The sequence below is a fragment of the Rhinolophus ferrumequinum genome, chromosome 4 (genome assembly GCF_004115265.2).
Source record: "Rhinolophus ferrumequinum isolate MPI-CBG mRhiFer1 chromosome 4, mRhiFer1_v1.p, whole genome shotgun sequence".
Classification (NCBI taxonomy): domain Eukaryota; kingdom Metazoa; phylum Chordata; class Mammalia; order Chiroptera; family Rhinolophidae; genus Rhinolophus; species Rhinolophus ferrumequinum.
The window spans coordinates 85,730,980-85,753,638 of NC_046287.1; the positions used below are offsets into that span (position 1 = coordinate 85,730,980).

General features: G+C 36.7%; 1 protein-coding gene across 1 annotated transcript in view; it reads left to right on the forward strand.

Moving 5' to 3' along the window:
* The window catches only part of NEK5 (NIMA related kinase 5), a 68,657-nt gene that overhangs the window by 37,025 nt on the left and 8,973 nt on the right, over positions 1-22,659 (forward strand). The window contains 5 exon segments of the mRNA XM_033104918.1: positions 1,416-1,542; positions 8,438-8,551; positions 8,917-9,048; positions 10,133-10,267; positions 20,408-20,519. Of these exon segments, the coding sequence (XP_032960809.1) occupies positions 1,416-1,542; positions 8,438-8,551; positions 8,917-9,048; positions 10,133-10,267; positions 20,408-20,519 (620 nt within the window).

Genomic DNA, 22,659 nt, shown 5'->3' on the forward strand with positions numbered 1-22,659 from the left:
ATACAGCAATAAATGCACAATTACAGTGAACTCAAACCTCATTTTATTACTTGAGTTCAACATCTTTTTTAATCTCACTTTTTACCAGACCTGCTAACAAATATCAAAATTAACTGATTTGCGTTTCCATTTCATCTTCTCTAAATTTGTCTTTAAAATTACCAAAAGTTAAATATGTGTATATGCATGTTCTATATCATACCTGATACTCATTTTCTTTCTTTAATGTTCTTTATTAGCATAAAACTTTTTAATGTTATCATTTCTTTCAGGGGTGTGTGTGTGTGTGTGTGTGTGTGTGTGTGTGTATAAAATAAAAATAAAAATTTTTATTTTTAATACACTTCATGTTTTAGAGCGGTCATGGCAAAATTGAGCAGAAGGTATAGAGATTTCCCATATTCCCCGGCGCCCACACATGCATCGCCTTCCCTGCTGTCAACATCCCTCACCAGAGTGGAACATTTGTTACAATTGATGAACCTACACTAACACATCATAATCACCCAAAGTCCCTAGTTTACCTTAGGGTTCACTTTTGGTGGTGTGCATTCTATGAGTTTGGACAAATGTATGATGACATGTACTCATCGTTAGAGTATCATGCCGAGTATTCTACCCTAAAAATCCTTTCAGATTTTTACTAGCCTTTTGCTACATAAAACTTCATTATAGTGGTGATAGTTAGCAATGACCTCCATTTATGTAACCATTATACTTCTAAGTGTCTCAGATCTGTATCCAAGGGGCGCAGAGAGGGGACAGTTTCTGGGTTGGAACCTGAGGAGTGATACATCCACAGTGCTTCTGTGAAATGAGGCGCTAAAGTTGGCCCGCTGGAATAAAATAATCGAGTCAAAAAAGTTTTATCTACCAGCGCATTCATCCTTTGTTATTCTCTGCTTTGATATGCTTGAAACAGTGATCGTTTTTGTATTGATTATGGAGTATTAGGAGCAGTTTTAGGGACCCAGTTAGGAATGTTGGATACTTAACATGGCGTGGAGGAGATAACCTTGAGAATTCTGTAGAATGAACTGCAGTAGTAGGTTGGTGCAAAAGTAATAGCGGCTTTTGCATTTATTTTTAACCTTTTCAACCACGATTACTTTTGCATCAACCTAATGGAATTATACTGAAAAAAGGAAGGCTGGATAAAATTAAGTGGCCATATAATCAGTGCTTATCATTATTGATAAGGAAAAGAAGTGAAAACATTCTTGTTTCTATCTTGTTCTAACATAATTCCACTTGTAAAACTCCATTGACTTATTTGCTAAATATACATAAATTGAATACTTGCCAAGTATCTTGGTAAATGCTATTACTGAGAACACACAAAAAAAAGTTTTAACTTTTTTTTTTCCTTTCAAAATATGGCTTGTTTCTCATGAAACACCATGGAATTGCTTTAGGCCACGGATATACTAAATGAAACTTTGACCTTTGAGGACGGCATGAAGTTTAAAGAAAATAAATGTATAAAGGAGTGTGAAGATTATACAGATGAAGCATTTGAAAAACTCTGTTGCTCAGAAGCAGGTACGTGTACCTTGAAAGCTGTAGATGAGAAAGGAACTGTTTTATTAGCAATCCATCTCAAACTCTCCCACTACTGCACTGTCCCCTGACGCCCCTTGCTGTCACTGAGCAGCGCAGAGCCCTGGCTCCTCTGCCTCTGCCCTCCCCTGCAGGGGCCAAGCTCTGGGACTCAGCCCTCCTCTCTCTCCATCCACTGTCTCCTGGGGCAGTTTCACCTGCTCCCTTCGCTTCTGTTTCTCCCAGCCAGCAGCTCCAACATGCATCCATTTTTCTCATGATCTGCTGGAAAGCTCCCTGGACACGTCCCACTAGCATTCAGATGCAGCACGTGTGCATTAAACTTCCGAGCTCTTCCTTCCCAGCAATCCTTTATTTCGGTTCCCCAGGCTTACGGTTCCTGCCGCTCAGGGTGGTTTCTACTCTGAGAAGTCTCTGAAGTCTTTCTCCTCCTTCATCCCCTCTGCCCCTGGTTTAGGGCTCTGTCATCTCTCAGCAGTGTGTGTAGTAGAAAATGCACGGGCTTTGGAGACAGGTGTGCGTTTAAATCCCAGCTGGCACTGCCACTTCCTGGTTGTGTGACCTTTCACTGGTTCCTTAAATCCTCTGCATCTCAGTTTCCTGTTAGGAGCGGAGGATGATAGTACCTGCCACATAGCTTACTGCGAAGACTAAGGTGAAGTTTGGTATATAGGAAGTCCCTGGCATAGGTTAGATGCTTACTACATGCTATCCCCTTATTCTTCCTCTCCCTTCCCCTCACTGAATTGCCTCTGTGTCGTCCCTTTCTCTAGTATTTCCCTTTCATTCTCTAAATGATTGCTAGAGTTATCGTATCATATCATTACTCCCCTCGGTTTTTCTGTTTGTTTTGATAACGCTGGTAGGATACAGCCATTCCACATAGTATCACGTTTGACCCTAAGTGGCCTGATCCTGTGGTGACCCACTTTTCTTACCCCAGCACCCCCTCTTTCCTTCCTCAAGTGATGGGATCTATACATAGCTACGTGAGCATTTACACAGCTTGGCTTGGCTCAGCTTCTGCTTCCTAGAATAATACACTTCGCCTCATTTCCATCTGGAAAAATCTTTAGTCAATTCAGTGGGCATCTTATCGATAATCTTCCTTGTGCCACAGACTCTCTAAGTGGTAGGGAATCTCACAGCTGAATGAGACCTCAAAATCACATAGGTGTCGTGAGCCAAAGGAGACACAAAACGTGTGTTCTGAGCCCAAAATGCTGATCATTGTTGGAGTGAGAGCTGGCTGGAGACACGGAGAGGTACCTACTCCTGTACAGCTTGACATGCCTAGGAGCTTAGGCTTTAGACTTTGTGATAACTTTCAGTCAAGGGAATTAAATCCTCTTAATGATGGAGAAAGAGCATGCTGGCTGCAGTGTGAAGAATGGCGTGGAGGGTGAGGATTGAAGGCAGGTACGTAGCCCAGGTAGGAAATGACAGGTGCGCGGGCCAGAGCAGTGCAGTGAGAATAGACATGGAGTGTGAACCAGTAGGTGTGGGGCTTGAGGAAGAGAAGAGAGGCAAGGATCCTCCCAGTTTTCTAGTTCAGGTGGATGAAGCTGTCACCAACCAAACAGGCATATACAGACATACCTTGGAGATAGTGCGGGCTTGGGTCCAGACGACCACAATAAAGCAAATATCGCAATAAAGCAAGTCGAGAATTTGTTTGCTTCCTAGTGCATATGAAAGTTATGTCTACACTCTACTGTGGTCTTTTAAGTATGTAATAGCATTATGTCTGAAAAACACAATGTGCATACCTTAATTAAAAAATACTTTATTGCTAAAAATTGCTAACCATCATCTGAGCCTTCAACAAGTCCTAATCCTTTTGCTGGTGGAAAGTCTTGCCTCAGTGTTGATGGTGGCTGACTGATCAGAGTGGTGGTTGCTGAAGGCTCAGGTGACTGTGGCAATTTCTTAAAATAAGACAACAGTGAAGTTTGCTGCATCGATCGACTTTTCCTTTCACGAACGATTTCTCTGCAGCTGTTTGATAGCATTTTACCCACAGTAGGACTCTCAAAATTAGAATCAATCCTCTCAAACCCTGTCACTGCTTTATCAATTCAGTTTATGTAATATTCTAGAACCCTACATGAGTTTCAACAATTCATTTCAACAATCTTCACAGCATCTTCACCAGGGGTAGATTCCATCTCAAGAAACCACTTTCTTTGCTCATCTATAAGAAGCAACTCCTCATCCACGAAAGTTTTATCATAAAATTGCAGCAATTCAGTCACTTCTTCAGGTTCCACTTCTAATTCTAGTTTTCTTGCTGTTTCCACCACATCTGCACTTACTTCCTCTACTGAAGTCTTGAACTCCTCAAAGGCATCCATGATGGTTGGAATCAACTTTTTCCAATCTCCTGCAAATGTTGATATTTTGACCTCTTCCCATGAATCATATATGTTCTTAATGGCATCTAGAATGGTAAATCCTTTTTAGAAGGTTTTCAATTTACCTAGATCCATCAGGAGAACCACTATGTATGGCAGCTATAGCTTTACAAAATGTATTTCTTAAATAATAAGTCTTGAAAGTCAAAATTACCCCAGGGGTTACAGAATGGATGCTGTGTTAGCAGGCGTGAAAACAACATTAATCTCAATGTACATCTCCATCAGAGCTGTTGTGTGACTAGGTGCATTGTCAATGAGCAGTATTAAGTTGAAAGGAATCTTTTTTTCTGAGTAGTAGGTCTCAACAGAGGGCTTAAAATATTTAGTAGACAATTACATAAACAGATGTGCTGTCACCCAGGCTTTGTTGTTCCATTTATAGACCACAGGCAGAATAGATTTAGCATAATTCTTAAGGGCCCTAGGAATTTTGGAATGATAAATGATCATTGGCTTCAACCTAAAGTCACCAGCTGCATTAGCCTCTAGCAAGAAAGCTAGCCTGTCTTTTGAAACTTGGAAGCCAGGCATTGACTTCTCTCTAGTTATAAAATTCCTATATGGATTCTTGTTCCAACACAGGGCTGTTTTGTCTTGTTAATCAATTTTGAATAAGAACTGCAAGGCAAATAAAAGTTTTATTTGGGGGTCTTTTTTTAGGAATTATAATCCAGGAGACACAGATTTGGGTAGAAACCCCAACTGTGTTCCAAAAGGGAAACAAAGGGACAGAGTTTACAAAGACAGAAAAAGTGGGGCTTTGAAAGGATTACCTGTTTCTTTGAAAGAGCTCTCTGTGATTGCTTCTGGCAAGCAGACTTACACTATGCTATCTACATGATTAATTGCTTATGTCTATTGCTAGGTAAAACTTTTATTTTATTTTTTTAAAACTTTTATTGGGGAATATTAGGGAACAGTGTGTTTTTCCAGGACCCATCACCTCCATGTCAAGTCGTTGTTTTCAATCTAGTTGTGGGGGGCGCAGCTCAGCTCCAAGTCAAGTCGTTTTCAATCTAGTTGCGGAGGGCGCAGCTCACTGGCCCATGTGGGAATCGAACTGGTGACCTTGGTGTTATGAGCAGTGTGCTCCAAACACTGAGCCAACAGGTGCCCTAAATTTTTTATTTTTTTAATAGAGGGTTCAGTGATGCTGAGCCAGTTCCAGGAAATGTATCAGGATGTACCTGTTGTGGTTTAGCCCAGTTCAAAAGTTCAGTTTCACGAAGAGGGGGTGAGTTATCTCAGCTTTCCAGAGGCCTCCCAGCTCTGTTTTAGATTGCTATCTTGATAACATCAACTCCATTTTGCTGGTGTTGCTTTATTTTATTTTTTTAGTCTACATTGAAAATCTGTTGTTTAGGGTAGCCACCTTCATGAATTATTTTAGCTGGGTCTTCCGGAGAACTTGCAGGAACTTCTGTATCAGCACTTGCTGCTTCACCTTGAACTTTTATGTTATAGAGATGGCTTCTTTCCTTAAACCTCATGAACCAGGCTCTGCTGGCTTCAAACTTCGTTCTGCAGCTTCCTCACCTCTCTCAGCCTTCATTGAATTGAAAAGAATTAAGGCCTTCTTCTGGATTAGGCTTCGGTTTAAGGGATGTTGTGGCTGGTTTGATTTTCTATCCAAACCACTAAAATTTTCTCCATACCAGCAAGCAATAAGGTTGTTTTGCTTTATTATCATTCATGTGTTCTCTGGAGTAGCATTTCTAATTTCCTTCAAGTTTTCATTCACAACTGGGCTAATTGTTTGGTGCAAGAGGTCTAGTTTTTGGCCTTATCTTGGCTGTCGACATGCCTTCCTCACTAAGCTTAATCATTTCTAGCTTTGATTTAAAGTGAGAGAACATGCAACTCTTTCTTTCACTTGAACACTTAGAGGCCGTTGTAAAGTTATTAACTGGCCTCATTTCAATATTGTTGTGTCTCGGAATAAGAAGGCCTCAGGAGAAGAAGAGAGATTGGGGAATGGCGGGGGTGTGGAGCAGTCAGAACACGCACAACATGTATTGATTAAGGTCGCTGCCTTCTGTGGGTGCAGTTTGTGGCACTCCAAAACAATTACAATAGTAACATCAAAAATCATTAATTACAAGTTAATAATATTGTGTTAAGTTTTCGCGGTGACAGATGATTACTCGACTTAGTATGGTGATCACATTGTAAGATATATAAATGTCGAACCACTATCTTGTACACCTGAAACTAATATTTTATTGTATACCACCTATACTTAAATTTTTAAATATCATTGATTACAGATAACCATAACAAATATGATAATAATTAAAAATTTTGAAATATTGCGTGAATTACCAAAATGTGACGGAGACATGAAGTGAGCAAATGCTGTTGGAAAAATGGTGCTATTAGACTCGCTTGAAGCAGGATTGCCACAAACCTTCAATTTGTAAAAAAAAATGCAGTATCTGCGAAGCACAGTAAAGCAAGTGCAATAAAACTAGGTCTGACTAGTGTCACGTAGAGCGATGTCATCAGAGATAATGTAGTGATCTGAATTTGGAACATATTGACGTTTGGGTATTTAAGAACATCAGCTGGAGATGTTTAGAAAACACGAGCTGTGTGAGACATAAGCCCTGGGGCAAATCAGGGCTTCTTTAACATATACACAGCATTTCAACCTTGGTGGTGGTTGGAAATACCTAGGAGAGGGACTAGGGAGAGAAGGAAATGGAGCCGAGGATGGACCCTAAGCTTAGCCAAGTTCTCAGATACTAAGGAGAGTTAAGCCAAAGAAGGAGAAAAAGCCCTAGAAGGAGGTGCAGGGGTTGGCAGCATTGATTGGAAGAGAAAGGCCAAGTGAGGCAGATTAACTAACAGCACAGGATTTGGCCATCAGGAGTCCTTAGTGCCTAGTGAAGGCAGTTTAGTAGAAAGGGTATAGTCAAAGATTACTCTTCGCATAAGTTTGCAGGGAAGCGGAGAGATGGGTTATACATCTCAAAAGACATTAGCTGCTTTTTGTTAGGTCAAAAGAAAAATGAACCTTTATAAGTTTGATATTGAAAATGGTCTCATAATATAAACTACATTCCTGTAATTATTATCAGACTGAACAATTTTTCCATGTTTATTGACAATCTATATTTCTCTTGTGAGTTATGTGCTCCTGTCCCTTACCCATTTTTCTACTGAAAATGGCATATTTGTTTTTTCTTTATAAGATATTTAAACCTTTGACTGTAATATGTATTGCACATATTGTCCCCATTTGGTCTTTAGATCTAATTTATGTGACAGTAGCGAATGTGTGTATGCATGTGTACATGTGTGTGTACGAGTGTGTGTACATATAACTTAGGAATAAATTTTACAAGACTTGTGCAGAGTATATGAAGAAAGCTATAAAGTTTACTGAGGTATTTAAAGACCATTGGAATAAATGGAGAGAAATTACACTATTATATATTGGAAGTATTCTTTCCAAATATAAGGATTTTGGGCAATTTCAATCAAAACCACAATAGGATTTTTTTTCTGATGTGAGGAGATCTTGGAAGATTGGAGAATTTTGGAGATTCTTAACTAGCCAAAAAATTTAGAAAAGAAGAGCAGTGAAGGGACACTTACCCTTTCAAATAACAAAATATATAAATTACAGTCATTAAAACAATACACTAGCATCAGAATAGATAAAATAGTAAAAAAAAAAAAAGATAGACTAGAAACAAACATTTTTTTGGACTGGGAAGAACTAGCTATTCAAAATACATAGGAAAAAAAAATCACATAAATAAGTAATAGATTCAGCTTTAACAATGAAAAGCTTTGGTAAAGCAAATAATACTAGCTCCTAGAATTGTCACTTTCAGTACTTTATCTAGGGTAAATAATCATAAATGTCCACAAAAATTTAGCTACAAATGAGTTCATTACAGTATTATTTAGAATAGTGAAAAATCTATAGCAACCTAAAAATCCAGCAGAAAAGAATTCATTAAATTATAATACATGAAACGGAATACCATGTTTGCTTAAAATAGTTGTACAGAAGAATATTTATGATACGTTGCTAATTGAAAAAAGCAAGTTATGAAACGGTGTGTATTATGTGACCCATTTTTTGTTTCAAAACAAAGCAAGGGGAAAATTCTTGAAATTTAAATAGTGTCTGGAAAGTGGGATTATGGGTGATTTTTACTTTCTTCTACGTATCTGATTTTTAAATTTCCTTTAATGAAATGTAGGAATAAATAAGGAAAAGACAACACACGTTGTCTTAAAAATTGAGATAATAGAATAGAATACATTTCCATGGAAACTGAAGAAAGTAATTCTCATAATGCCACAAGGAGTTTGTCCATTTGTGCTACTAATATTTCTTTAGCATTTAAATATTTTGACCAATCAAATGTTATTAATAAAAGTGAAACGATGTTAAATCTGTTCATAATATCAGTCTTATAAATATGATCTATGTCTTTGTCCAGGCTGCTACAGCAAAATACTGTTAATTGGGTGGCTTATAAACAACAGATATTTGTTTCTCACACTTCTGGAGGCTGGAAAGTCCAAGATCATGGAGCTGGGAGATTTGGTGTCTGGTGAGGGCCTAATTCCACCTTTTGGCTGTGTCCTCACATAAGAGAAAGGGTGAGGGAGCTCTCTGCGGCCTCTTTTATAAGGACACTAATTCTGTTCAGACGAGCCCCACTCTCGGGACCTAGTCACCTCCCCAAAACCCCACCTCCTAATGCCATCACATTGGGCATTTGGTTTCAACACACAGTCTTTGGGGAGAAACACAAACATTTAGTCCATAGCAGTCTCTATTGGAAGAATGGTGGCGATTTCTCTGCTTTTGAATGTACCAGCTGAGGGACTGTCACCGAGTTTCCTAAGAACTGTTCATGGCAATTAGTCACCCTTAGGCTGCTTTTAAGTTAATTAGTTATTTTCTTACACCCAGAGTTGTTCATCCAGGATGCTGCTGCTGCTGTTGCAGAAAACAGAAGACAGTGGGATGCGGGAGCTCCTCAGACTCTGTTGCAGATGATGGCAGAGGCCCACGTCACCTCCACCTGCTCCACGACACCTGAGGGTGAATTGAAATCAGTTGGCATAAAGTGCCAGCAAGAGGAGACCAAGGTCCCTAATGCAGCCAGTGCTCATCCTGACCTGACAGTTCTTAGTTTTCAGTACAATCCCTGTAGATTTGGTATCAGATACCTTCCACAGATGTGTTGGTTCCTCCCCTAGCTCCAGAGAAACTTGCCTGCTAATTATCCTAGACAGCTGACCACCCTAGCTATAAGACTGTAAAGGAGGAAAGATCCAGAATCCTTCCTTCCTCACAGTGAGAGAGAATGTATAAGGAAGGGCAGTTGACTTGATTTGCCTTCAAATCCTAGCCCAATAACTTCCTTGCAATTTTTTGGAGGGTTGGTTTTTTTAATCAATATATTTGGAATTAAAATAATAGCAATTCCACAAGATATAGAGAGGTAACAGTACAAAGACACATATAAAATTGCTTTGGAAACCAATGTGCTATTTAAATGTTAGGGGTGTTTCGTATGCGATGAAATTTTTCATATAAATTCCTTCGTTTACATTTGAGCTCCTGGCATAGTCTTTCCTTAGGAGAGGTTTACAGCAACATCCAGGCGTTACCTTTATAGGTAATGAAGATTTTTATTATTTCCTATGTTCCCCTTGATGATGACATGGGGCTGGGGGAGAGCTAAAATGTATACCCATGTTATAAGCTGAAATATGTAAGTATATCACTGAAATTAGTTATTATAATTGGATGAACTGACATATTTATACTATTACAAAATACTAACCTCATTAAACTTGCAAGAAAGGGCTTGCAAATGTAGTACAATTTAATCCGTTCTAAGCCAATGAGTCAGTAAGAGGGGAAAGTTAATTTAAAATAAGCAATTACAGTAGAAATTTTAACACATCAAAATAGCCAGTTTACATAGCTAACACGGACTCCTGCTCACCAGCTACGTGACAGTAAGTCACTAAACTTCTCGTTATCTCAGTTTTCTTACTAATAAAATGAGTGGGAGGGAAGGGGATGAGGTTACCTCCAAGGTTCTAACGTTCTGTGATTTTATAAAAACTCAAATGAAGAAGCATCTTTATGTTCAATAACCCAGTCTCCTCTTCAGATGGCCAAGTGATGGTGATCAAAAACGTTCCAGAAAATAGGAAACGGTGGCAGCATGAAGCTCCAGGAACTTTAATGAGTGTTTTGGCAGCTGCACGTCTAACAAGTAGCTCATTTTCTGCCAAAGAAGACTTTGGTATGTAGTTTATTTGTAGAACATAACCAGTCCCCTGAGGAATTTTGTCAAACACTTGTAAATGCAGAAAGGGGATAAAAATACCTTCAGCCTGGAGAAAGAATTGGGAGGGTGTCTAAGCCTTTTCAGAAGTTGATTTGTTTTGTCCAAGCCTGTCCCAAATGCCGTTAACAAAATTTCCAAGAAAAGCAGGGTAATTTTGTTCAATGTGATCATTTGACAACTGATGAAAAGTTAAGCAGGACTGGTGGCTTTGTAGATAATGAGCTGGTATCGCTTAGCTGTACCGGCCAGGCTCAGTTTATTTCTGACAGCTATTCAGCAGACTCAAAATATGATCCTATGGGCAATAAAAATACATTTTAACATAGTTTTTTGGCTTTTGTGCTTTTTGCCTCCAATGTTTAGCAAGATTGTGCTTGTGTTTACTTTCAGGGAAACCAACTATCATTTTCTAAAGTTTGAGGCAATTCATATCACAATGGGGATTTGTCCTCTATCAGGTATGCAGGTGTGAACTGCTGCAAGAAAAGCCATTGTGGACAGGCAGGTGTCAAATGAGGACCATCTGCACAGGTGGGCGGTCTGGGCCCTGGTGTTGCAGACACGTGAGGCTGAGATGGCAAGAAGGCATAGAAACAGACTGGATAGTAAGAGGCTGGCAATGCTTACAAAGTTAAAGAGCAGTACAAAAATATATACAAGACTAAGCATAATGCCAGAATTACCCGATTATTAATGAAGAGTGGTCTGCCACCTTATGAAACCCAATTTCACCATCTCTGGGAAAGTTGAGTTCGAAACAATGTGCAGGGTTTGACTGAGACAAGAAGAAAGGGCCTGTCAGGTGGGGAGTACCTGAGGAGACACACGGTCCTGTGCTGGAGACTGAGAAAACCGGTTTGATTAAATCTAGGAGCAGTAGAAGGGGCCAGAGTCCCTGAGTATATGGAATCCTTCAGTATAATGGCTTATCTAAGTTGACATACTGCTGTTTAAAACTTAAGAGGAGAGAGAGAGAGAAAAGAGAGAGAACGTTATCTTTGAAACGCTCTTTCCAGGACCACAAACTGAAGGTTACTTCTTTGCTTGTCTGCTCCCTTCCCTTCTGTCCTGGGATAAAAGCGTTGTCTCTGAGTGGGACTGGAGGTGGCCGGAGGAAGCTTTGGGCAGGCCAGGCTTGGCCTGGAAGCCAAGAGCTGGGGCCCCGGGCTAATAGGAGGGAGGTTCCCATCATGACACTCCCATGGAGACATACTTGGTGGCTATGAGTCTCTCTTCTTCTGTTTGCCCCTATGATTCTTGTTGTCAACAGACGTAATGTCCAAATCTGTAGAGAATTTTTATGAGTTTATTTGAGCTGAACTGACCACAGTTGCCAAGAAGCAAAATCTCAACAGATTAGGAAAATCTGTTTTTCTTAATCTGTTGGCTGTTTTGCAGCTTATTTTATACATTAAAATCAAAGGAGGAGACATAAGGAGAGTACATGAAATTCATTAGTGGTAAATGAAGGAGGCAGGAGAAAGCCAAGTGGTTGAAATCTCTGGGACTGGATAAAAAGTAAAACAGAGAGACGCATGCTTCTTTTACATTGGTGGGTACAGGAGTTAATAACTAACATTTATAGCACATGGAGATGGTATGTGGGGAACAAGATAACAAGGAGGGGTTCTGTGGTCTCTGCTCTGCTGTACTGGCTTGTGCCCTGAGGGGTCTGGAAAAGGAGAAAACGCTGATGTTTCCAAGGTATGTTATCTTAGATGCAAAAAGACAATAGACAAACTCCCTTAAGTTAAAGATCTTTGTGAAGAAAGCTAAAGGCCTAGGATGTGACTACCGGCCATGACCCGCTTTTAGTTAGGAATTTTTGTGTTCTGACCATCCTATGTGGTTACTTTTTATTTTTTTAATTTAATTTTTTTTGTGTGTGCTCTTTTTTTTTTTATTAGTTTCAGATGTACAAAACAATGTAATAGTTAGACATTTGTCATTTACACCCCTCACACAGTGTCAACCCTCCCCCCATCTACTGCCCTCTGACATCGCACACAGCCATTCTATGTGGTTACTTTTGGTCTCTGAGTTTGTAAGGCCCACTGTGTTGGCCTCCCCTGAGCTTGTCAGGTTTAGTATGTGGCCCTTTTTTCGTCCACATTGGAGAGAGTCATAGAAAACTCTTCTTTTGATCTATCATGACCAATTAATTCATGAACTTACTGTATTTCCACATGGATAGTTTTACATTAGGCATGTATGAGCAATGTATCTAACAAGTAGGATTAGAAATAGGAACTTGCCTCCAAAGGTGGCATTCAAAGTAAAGTGCAGGTATTTTCTTTCGTAACATGCTAACATCCCATCCCACTCCAACTCAGCTTTGCTCTTTCAGCGTCTAACTTTGTTGTTGGCCTCATCTCACCTTTCCAGTTGGTGCAGCCATCTTGACTTCCTGTCCTTCGTCATCTTTTTTTCCTTCAGCTCACCCTCTGCAGTCCTGCCAGATAATCTTCCTAAAATGGGTGAAGTCGCTTCTTGGCTTAAAATCCTGCAAAAGATTCCCCATTTACCCTCAGGATAAAATCCAGACTTTGCAGACTCTGGGCACAGTAAAGATCAGATGGTCCCTCCCAACCTGGACCATCCCAAAACCAAAGCTGCTAGCATTTCTCCATTAGCAGAAATTCTTCCCAGTTGAGAATGAATGCTTTCGTCCCTTTGCCAAAATAATCCCTCCTGGAAGGTTTCACTCTGATGCGAACTCCCATCCATTTCTGTCATTATGTTTGTTTTTCTAATTAATTTTTTTTTAAATTTATGAGTCATTATGTTTTATTGGCAGTTATCCTTCTCTCCCTACTTTTCCCTATACTACCAGATAGGGCTTTTCAAAGGGGTCTGGAATATACTACAGTCTGAATAAGTGTTTTTTGAATGAATGAGTGAAAGAGTTTGCAACTTGATTAATATGCTTCTCTTTGATCCAAAAAAGCCTAATAAGTCCTCAAGTTGTCCACTGTCTTTTCTCTGTTAGCTGCCTCTGACAATTTCACATTCATTCAGTCTCACTTAGATTCATTCACACTCAAATATTTGTAAAATGTAGGAAATATTGACACTTCATTATTATATTGATCACTTAAGTGGGGATCATAAAAAAGATGCAGTGATGATATTATTGTGAACTTTTAGTGATTGCTATAAACAGTATCTAAATCAAACTACTGCCTCTGTACCATGGGTAGGGAACCACTGTTTTAGATGATTGAAAAAACATCTGTGCATGTTTTCCTTACAGTTTTCTAGGTTTGGTTTCCCTGCTTAACATCCCACAAGACATTAATTCTATGATCATAAAAAGATAAGTCACTTTAATTTCTTGTTTAATATATTTCTTCCTCACTAAATAAGCTTATGAGAGCTTTGTCTTTACTCACCACCCACACTGCGTCTCCATCCTGAGTGTCTGGTCTGCCTAGAACTTAGTAGGTGGCTGTAGTCTCTGTGAAGGAGCATATTTAGTATAGGACATATTTAGCCACGGGACATTTTTAGTATTACTTTATGCAAAGGCACGAGGTTGCCAATATTTGTGTTGCTATTAAGTGGGATAGGGAAATTACATTAAAAATAATCCTTATGGATGTATAGAATCTTCCTAATGACTTGCTGCATGTGTAAATTTTAGTAACTTTGATTACAAGTATAATAGACAATTTATAAATGCTTTTAGGGATAAGTGATTTATCATACACTTAAGCATTATTCATATATCCTACATCAAACAGTCTTTAGCTTAAACTTCCAAATGCTTGAAAATAAATTGCTTTGATGCTTCTAACTTTAAATTTCATTTAAAAATGAGGCTTTCTTAAGTACATGTTTAATTTGTCCTAATTTAAAAAGTTTAAAATAGCAAGACCTTCTAAAATCCTTTTGAATGGATCTTACTAGTAAAAGCTACACTACTTAAATAAGGACAAGTCTTTTTTTTTACATGTGCATAATTAATTCAGGTCAGTAACTTTGTTTATCATTTAACCACTCCAAGTGAATCTTTGGTGGGAAGGTACCCTCCGTTTTTCTTGTGTAAGTTTTCAGGCCCCATAGTTGCCTTGGTAACAAATTGCCTATTTGAATAACAGCTGATGTACATTTCTGTTGTTAACCATACATTCTTTCTTGTCTCCTATTAAACAAGAACAAGAATCTCCTAAAATTGTCTTCCTAAAACAGGAAAACAAAAACTGTCAGCTTCCCACACGAAGTGGAATACTCAGGCTGCGTCTAATTAGCCAGACTACCTCATAGATGAGATATATCAATCTACTTCTTCATTAGTTTTATGCACTTTTAGGAAATAATATGGGTTGTGGTTTTGGATGAAACTTATGTTTGATGAAAAATGGGTAAACATTTAATTACAGTGTGGTGCAACATCCACCGCACTGGTAGGATGTGTACGTGAACAGTCATGTAATAGTTTACCAAAAAAAAAACAAAACAAAACAAAACGTGCCACACTTTGCTTTTAATTCCACCTTTGAAGGAAAATTCATATCTCAAATCCCAACTTCTTAAATAAATTTCTAGTATATTCCTAATGTAAAACTGCCCATATGAAAAAATAGTAAGTTCATGAATTTACTTGCAGTGATGGAAAAAGAGAGAGACTATACATAACCAAAATAGCACATAAATTGGGAGTGGTAAATTATAATTAGAATATTTTGTATTTGCACATAGTTTGGGATATGGTAAAAGTATTGTTATACTTTAAGATGTCAAGAATGCATTTGTAATATCTAGGGTAAATACTATATAATAGTAAAATTATGTATAATATACAAACAGAAGAAAAAATTGAGATTATAATAAACACTTATTTCAAAAAGTGGAAAGAAAGAAAAAAAGGGACATGGAATTGATGGGCCAATAGAAAGCAAATAGTAAGATGGTAGATTTAAACTCAAATATATAAAAATAAATTACATTAAGTATGTATAGACTAAGGATTCCAATCAAAAGACAGAGTTTCAGACTGGATTAAAAGAAAAAAAAAAATGACCCAACTACCTGCTGCTTTCAAAAAGATACTCTTTAAATATAAGGATGCAGGAAGGTGAAAGGTGAATAGGTGGAAAAAATATAACATGCAAACACTAAAAGAAAAATTTGTTTTAAGGCAAGTAGCATAACTATAGATAAAGACTTTCCATAATGGAAAAAGTATCAATATATCAGAAAAATATAATCTTAAATTTCTATGTACCTAATAATATCAAAACGTATAAAGCAAAAGTTGACAGATCTAATAGAAATAAACAAATCTATCACATAGTGGGAAAATGTAATGTACCTTTCTCAGTAGCTGATTGAACAGACAAAATCAGTAAGGATGTAGAAGATTTGAACAACAGAATTCATAAACTTGACACGATTGACATACTTAGAACATTACACCCAACCATGGCAGAAAATATCTTCTTTTCGAGTACATATGGAACATTTACCAGTATGTTTCAAAACTGGGCTATAAAGTTTTACTTCAGTAAATTTTGACTTCATTTAATACCCAGACAGGCCACATTCTAATTTTTCCAGTTGTCCCAAAAATGTCCTTTACATCTGATAGTCCGAAGCAGTATCCTCTCAAGGACCAACATTTCATGTGATTAATATTTCACTTAAGTCTCTTTTAAATTAGTACAGCTCTCCTCTGCATCCTTTTCTTCATGACAGTGATTTGTTGAAGGTATTACCATGTTGTCCTGCAGAATGTCCCATCTTCTGGATTTGTCTGATTGTTGTTTTTGTTTGTTTGTTTGTTTGTTTTACTTAGATGTTTATCATTTATATCCCTCACACTGTGGACCCCCTCCCCCCATCCACTATCTCTCTGACATCGCACCGAGCCATCCCATTTCCACTGTCTCCACTTCCAATGCTGTACTCCGCCTCTTGTAAGTGTATACATACATATATATACATATATATATATATATATATATATATATATATATATAATATTATAGTTGGCATTCATTATTGTTCAGCTTCAGGTGTACAGTGCAGTGATCAGGCATCTACATCTTCCCTGAAGTGGTCTCCCAGTCTGATTGTTTTTTTGTTTTGTAAATAAAAATATATCCCTTATATACAAGTATTTTTTGTAAACTGAATTATATCTAAAGTTTGATGGTTTGAAGTTAAAGGGTTTTTACTACAGTATATTCTAGGTAATGTATACTTTGTATTGCATCACAGCAGAAGACAAGTCCTATTGACGCACCATTAGTAAAGCAAAGGCTGACCACTGATGAAGGAGGTGCTAGACTGATAATCTCCCATTTACAATTATATTTTGCATGTTAAGGCTAGAATGCAATCTGTGCAGTATTACTTTGGCACTATACAAATGTACAAATCCCCATCAACCATTCACTTAATGGTTTTAACATCAGTAATTCTTGCCTAAAACAATAATTTCCATAGTATTTGTGAAATGTTTTTCTAATTCAGTCATTCAAAGTATTAAATCGGTAGATAATCAAATATAGCAATCTTTTCCTTTGTGTGTTGTGAGGATGCTTACAATGGCTTTTTCAGCTTGAAATCTGAAAAATATTCACTCTTATTTTCTAGTTCTTCTTTTGTTTTATTTTTTCACAATTCAATCTTTAATTCTTTGGTATTTATTTTGGTATAATGTAGGAACTTTAATTTTTTTCTCAAAATAGCCAACTTTCCAAAATTATTTATTGACTAATAGATTTTTTTATTGGCTCAAAATTTATTTTACTTTATCCTTATATATACTTGGATCCATTCCTAGGCTATTTCTTCTCTATTGATACATAAATATAATTCCCTATACCTGTATCATTGTTTGATTTTTCTTTTAGGATTTTTTTACTATAATAGTATAAATTTCCTCTGTAAAAATGTTCAAAGGTATATTGTGCTAAGAAAGAGGAAACAACGCAAAATATCTAAACATTTACATTTACATTTGGAATACATAAAGGTTGTTTATACATTAGATTCTCTCTGCAGTATACTCATATTACCAGGCAGCATTGAATAATGGATAAGAATGGATTCTATACCTAAACAGATCTGGTATAATTTCTGGCTCTGATACTACCAATAGGATAACCAATCTTTCTTAATTTTCCTCCTTTGTAAAATCAATATTAAAATGGTATCAACCTCAAAGCATTGTTTTAAATATTAAGTGAGATACGATATGTAAATTGTCTAGCAAGTTGCCTGTCTGCGTAAGTGGTTTATAAGTTCTAGCTTTTAAAATAGTGACCAAGAATATTGGTTCTGATGCAGGTTCCAACTGATTATCATGTGCTCTTAGGCTAGACACAACCCTTCTGAGCCTCAGTTTCCTGAAATTCACCAGTTCTGAGATGCATATCATCCTCTTTCCTCTTTTAATGTTTCTGAACTTGGGATGCAGTGTACAGTCAGTGGTGTTTTATAGTCACTGTAGGCCAGGCAGTAGTCCTGATAGATTATTGTGTGGACCCCAGTTAACATCAAAACTAGTAGAATGGGTATCAGTGGGTAGGGTATTTTTCCCTGGAGGCTAAAATGAAACACTCTTTGGACCCTTCGGAGCCAGATGGTTGTAGAGTGTAGATTACAAAAATTATCACAGTCCTTCACTCCTCCCTGTAACCTTGGCTTTTGCAATATGACTTCGCAGCAACTCCATCATTAAATGTTTTTTTTTCCACTCTCTCCTCGAATCTCAACTGGCCTTGTGATTTGCTTCACCAGCAGAATGCAGTGGAAGTGGCAGTGTGCCAAGTCTGAGTATTCAGGGAGCTTCTGCTTTTTCTTTTGGAAACCTGTCAAGCTCTCAACTAGCTTGGGTTGGTCTGCTGGAAAATGACACCCCATGTAGAACAGAGAGACAGTCCATCCCAAGTGAGGCCGTACTAAACCAGCCAGCCGCCAGCTGGCTTGGCCAGTGACTGCAGATGCCTGAGTGGGCCCAGCTGATACCAGAAGAGCCAACCAGCTGAGCCCAGCTAAGGTTGCCTAACTGCAGAATTGTAACCTAAATAAATGGTTACTGTTTCAAGCCACTAAGTTATGTGGTGGTTTATTGTTCTGCAGAAGGTAACTAATGCAGACATACTTAGTATAATTCCCAAAGTGGTAGTTAAAACTAGTCTAGTTCTACATAAGTTTAAAGCCACTTAAGAAACCAGCATTTTCAGTTTTTGTGAATTCTTTTAGTTCTTTTTTGTATTCTTTTAAGAAAATCTGTTTCAACAATGCTCTTGGCTGCAACAAGATTGAAATTATGTAGGAAAAATAAGACATCAATGACAAACATATGAAAAGATGCTCAATATCACTAACCAGAAAAAAATCAAAATCAAATCAAAACCACAAAACTCAAATCAAAACCACAAAAAAAATCACCTCACGCCATCATTTGGATGGCTGCTATTAAAAACAGAAAATAACGAGTGTTGACAAGGATATGGTATAATTGGAACCTTTATACACTATTGGTGGGATTTTAAAATAATGCAGCCATTATAGGATACAGTATGGAGGTTGCTAAAAATAAGAAAAGAGAACTACCATATGATCCAGCAATCCTACTTCTGGGTATACAAAAAAAATAAAAATAAAAAAACCAAGATCTCAAAGAGAAATTTTTGCACACCCATGTTCATTGTAGCATTATTCACAATAGCTAAGATATGGCAGCAAAATAAATGTTCACTGATGGTTGAATGGATAAAGAAAATGTGGTATAAACATACAATAGAATATTATTCAGCCTTAAAAAAGAAGAAAATCCTGACATATGCTACAACATGGATGGACTTTGAGGACATTATGCTGAGTGAAATAAGTCTATCTCAAAAACACAAATACTGTATGATTCCACTTATATGACCTATCCAAAGTAGTCAAACTCAGAAAGTACAAAGGTGGTTTCCAAGGGCTGGAGGGAGGGGGAAATGGGGAATTGTTGTTCAATGGGAATAAAGTTTCAGTTGTGTAAGATGAAAAAGTTCTAGAGATCTGTTGTATAACAATGTACATATATGTAATAATACTGTACTGTTAACTTAAAAATTAAGTGGGTAAATTTATGTCATATATTTTTTACCACAATAAAAAAAAAACACCAATGACTTAAAAAGTAATTCAAAATTTCTTGATTGTCTCATGAATTGTTTTATTATGGTCTCTCTGAATAAGAATCCATAAAAGTTTGATTGATATGTAAAAAAAATAATTCAGAGGAATAAGGCTCTGAAAGTGAGGAATTTCAGTTATACCTTATTCAATGTGTTTCACTATATTTTCCTTTTTATGAGTATACAGAGTGATATGAGATAAAAAAACATATATGCTTAGAAAGGGTTAAAAGAGTTCTTGTAATAATTTATATTTGTAACTTATAAATTCTAAGGGTAAGAAAACATTGTGTAATTTTACTGGGAACATTTTCTTTGCTATTTGTGTATAAAATAAAAGTGCCTCTTATCATCAGTGGAATGTTTAGAGGTGTCAAGGGGATGCTAACTGCCATAAAGAAATAAAATATTGTACTATCTTCAGTCTGATCTTTTCTCAAGAGAAATAAAATTACATTTTAAAGAACAACAATATATCCACCCCCCTGCCACCCAAAAAAGATAAAATTGTGTGTATGTGCTTTGAATTTTCTCTGCAGACAGTAATGATTAAACCTAACAATGAGTTGGATACTCATGTTATAGAAACAGTGAAGAATATGGTGGTCCAATGATGTTGGCAAGTCTTACATTTTTATAACACAAGATTTAAAAAAATTTTCTATACAATCAAAGCGCCTACCCCCAAAGTGGGAGTATTTTGTCTCTTTGTTACTTATCCTTATTCCTTTCACTCCTTTTTTCTTGTCTTGTGTTTCCTACTAGCTACTGTACAATGCTGAGTAGTTGGGGTTTCAGCTGTCATCAGTGTCTTCTTCATTTTAATGGAAATGATTCAAAGGTTTTACTATTATGTTTGATGTTCACTACAGGATTTTTGGTACATACCCCTCATCAGGTGTATAAAGTGGTATGTGTTAATCTCTCTCTCTCTGTCATTTTTTTTTTTTTTTAACAGCGGGAACATTAAAACAATGGCTTCCTAAAGAAGATGAGGGGAAGGTGGCAATGGCCTCTGACATTGAGGTGGATGAGGAACCAATAGAAGCAAGATCCGATGATGATGATACGTAAGTAGGTCACATCCAGGTGCCTAAATGAAAGGAGAACGTTCAAGTGCTGTTGTTGAGACATAGAAGATACCCTTACAGACCTAGCTAAGGAGACCAGGTTTTACTATATTCATGGGTTTGTTTCTGGGCTCTCCAATCTTTTCCAATGGCATCGTTTTCTTTCTCTGCATCAGTGACATTCTGTCTTGATTGCTGTGGCTTTTTCATACCTTTTGATATCTGGTAGGGCTAGTCCCCACACCTTCTTCTAGTCTCCACATCTTTTTCTTCAAACTTATCTTAGCTGTTGTTGCCCTTTACTCAACATATTCACCTTTGCATTCTCTTGTAAAGTGTCATGAAAAACTTGGTTGGGATTTTGATGAGAATGACATTTGTTAATTAATTTATGGGAATTGACATCTTTGTGATTATAAATTTTGACAGCTATGAATATAGTATAGCTCTCTATCTGTTATGTCTTTTTTTTATATTCTTTATATTTTTGTAGTTTTCTTCATGGCATAGGTGCCACTTAAGTTTTGCTGCTGTTGCCATTATTAATGGGGTCATTAATTTTAATTAATGGGGTCATTTTTCTCTTGTGCTTTCAACTTGGCTGCTGCTAGTGTATAAAACACTATTGATGTTGTATCCTGTAACCTTACTGAATTCTCTTATTAGTTTTAAAATTTGGAGTCCTTTGAATTTTAAAAATTTTATTATAATTTACTTTAAAAATCAGTAATATATTCATATAGTTCCAAATTCAAATGGTACAATCTTTTCATAGTCTTTCTGCTGTCTCTACCTCAGCTACATAATTCCTCTCCCCAAAGTGAACCAATCTAATGTGCTTCTCGTGCAAACTTCTCCTGAGGAATTCCATTAAAATGTAAGCAAATATGTATATTTTGTATATATGTATGTTTTTCTTTTTTATAGAAACAGTTTCATAAGTACATACTATCTTGAAACTTCCTTTTTTCCCTTAGCAGTGTATCTTGAATACATATCATCATATAAAATAGTCATATACATATATATTTATACATATTATATGTAATACATATGTACCATATATTATATGTACTACATATATACCTGTATATATATATACACACACATATTTAAATTCCAGAACAGCAATGTATTGGGTCAAAGAATATGTACATTTGTGTTGGATATTGTCAAATTATTCTTGTCAATTATAAAATTGACAAGTAAAAAAATGATGTCACAGTTTAGTTTTAATTAGCTTTTTTTTTTTTTTTTAATGAGTGAGGTTGTCTTTACATATGCTTAAGATCCATGTTTATTTCCTCCTGTGGGAACAATTTATTAAATGACCTTAGCCATTTAAAAATTTTAGGCTATTGAGGTTGTATTGATTTTGGGAAGTTTTTGTATATTAGAAAAATTAGTTTTTTATCTGTAATATGATTCAGGAATATTTTCCCCAGTTTTTTATTTGCCTTTTGACTTTATTTATAGTGGCTTGTGCCATGTTGGAATTTCTTATTTTTATTTAGTTAGATTTATCGATTATTAAAAATTGATATCAGGATTTTTAAAGAACTTTCATAATGTAATTTTCTATTTAGTTAAATATTTTACTCATCTGAAATTACACTGCAAAGTGTGGCTCCAACTTTATTTTTTTTTCCAAATAAGTCCTTACTATTCCAGCACAATTTATTGAAAATCTTTATTTTTGCTGCTAATTTGAAATGTCATTTTTATGATATACTACATTTTTATACATATTTCCATCCAATTTCTATTCTTTATAGTCTAATTACTGTATTACAAACATATTGCTTACAATATGGATTCTTATTTTGGTTCCCCTAAATATTAACACTTTTGTTTTCCAGAATGTTCCTGTCTAGTTTTATTTTTCCATATGAACATTAGAATCAACTTGTGTAGAAAATAAAGGAGGGAAGGGGGAAGGAAGGGGAGACAAAAAGAAGAAGGAGGGAAGAAAGGGACAGATGGAGGAAGGAGGGAAGAATTTTCTCAGCCTGCTTCCTGCCAGTAGAATTTTGATTCCAGCAGCCTCTTTTGATTTAGCACTGTCTCTGTCCCACTTGGTCCAACCTCACTATGTTTCTGCATATATATTTTTTCAAAAATCTTGTAAGGTCTCTGCAAA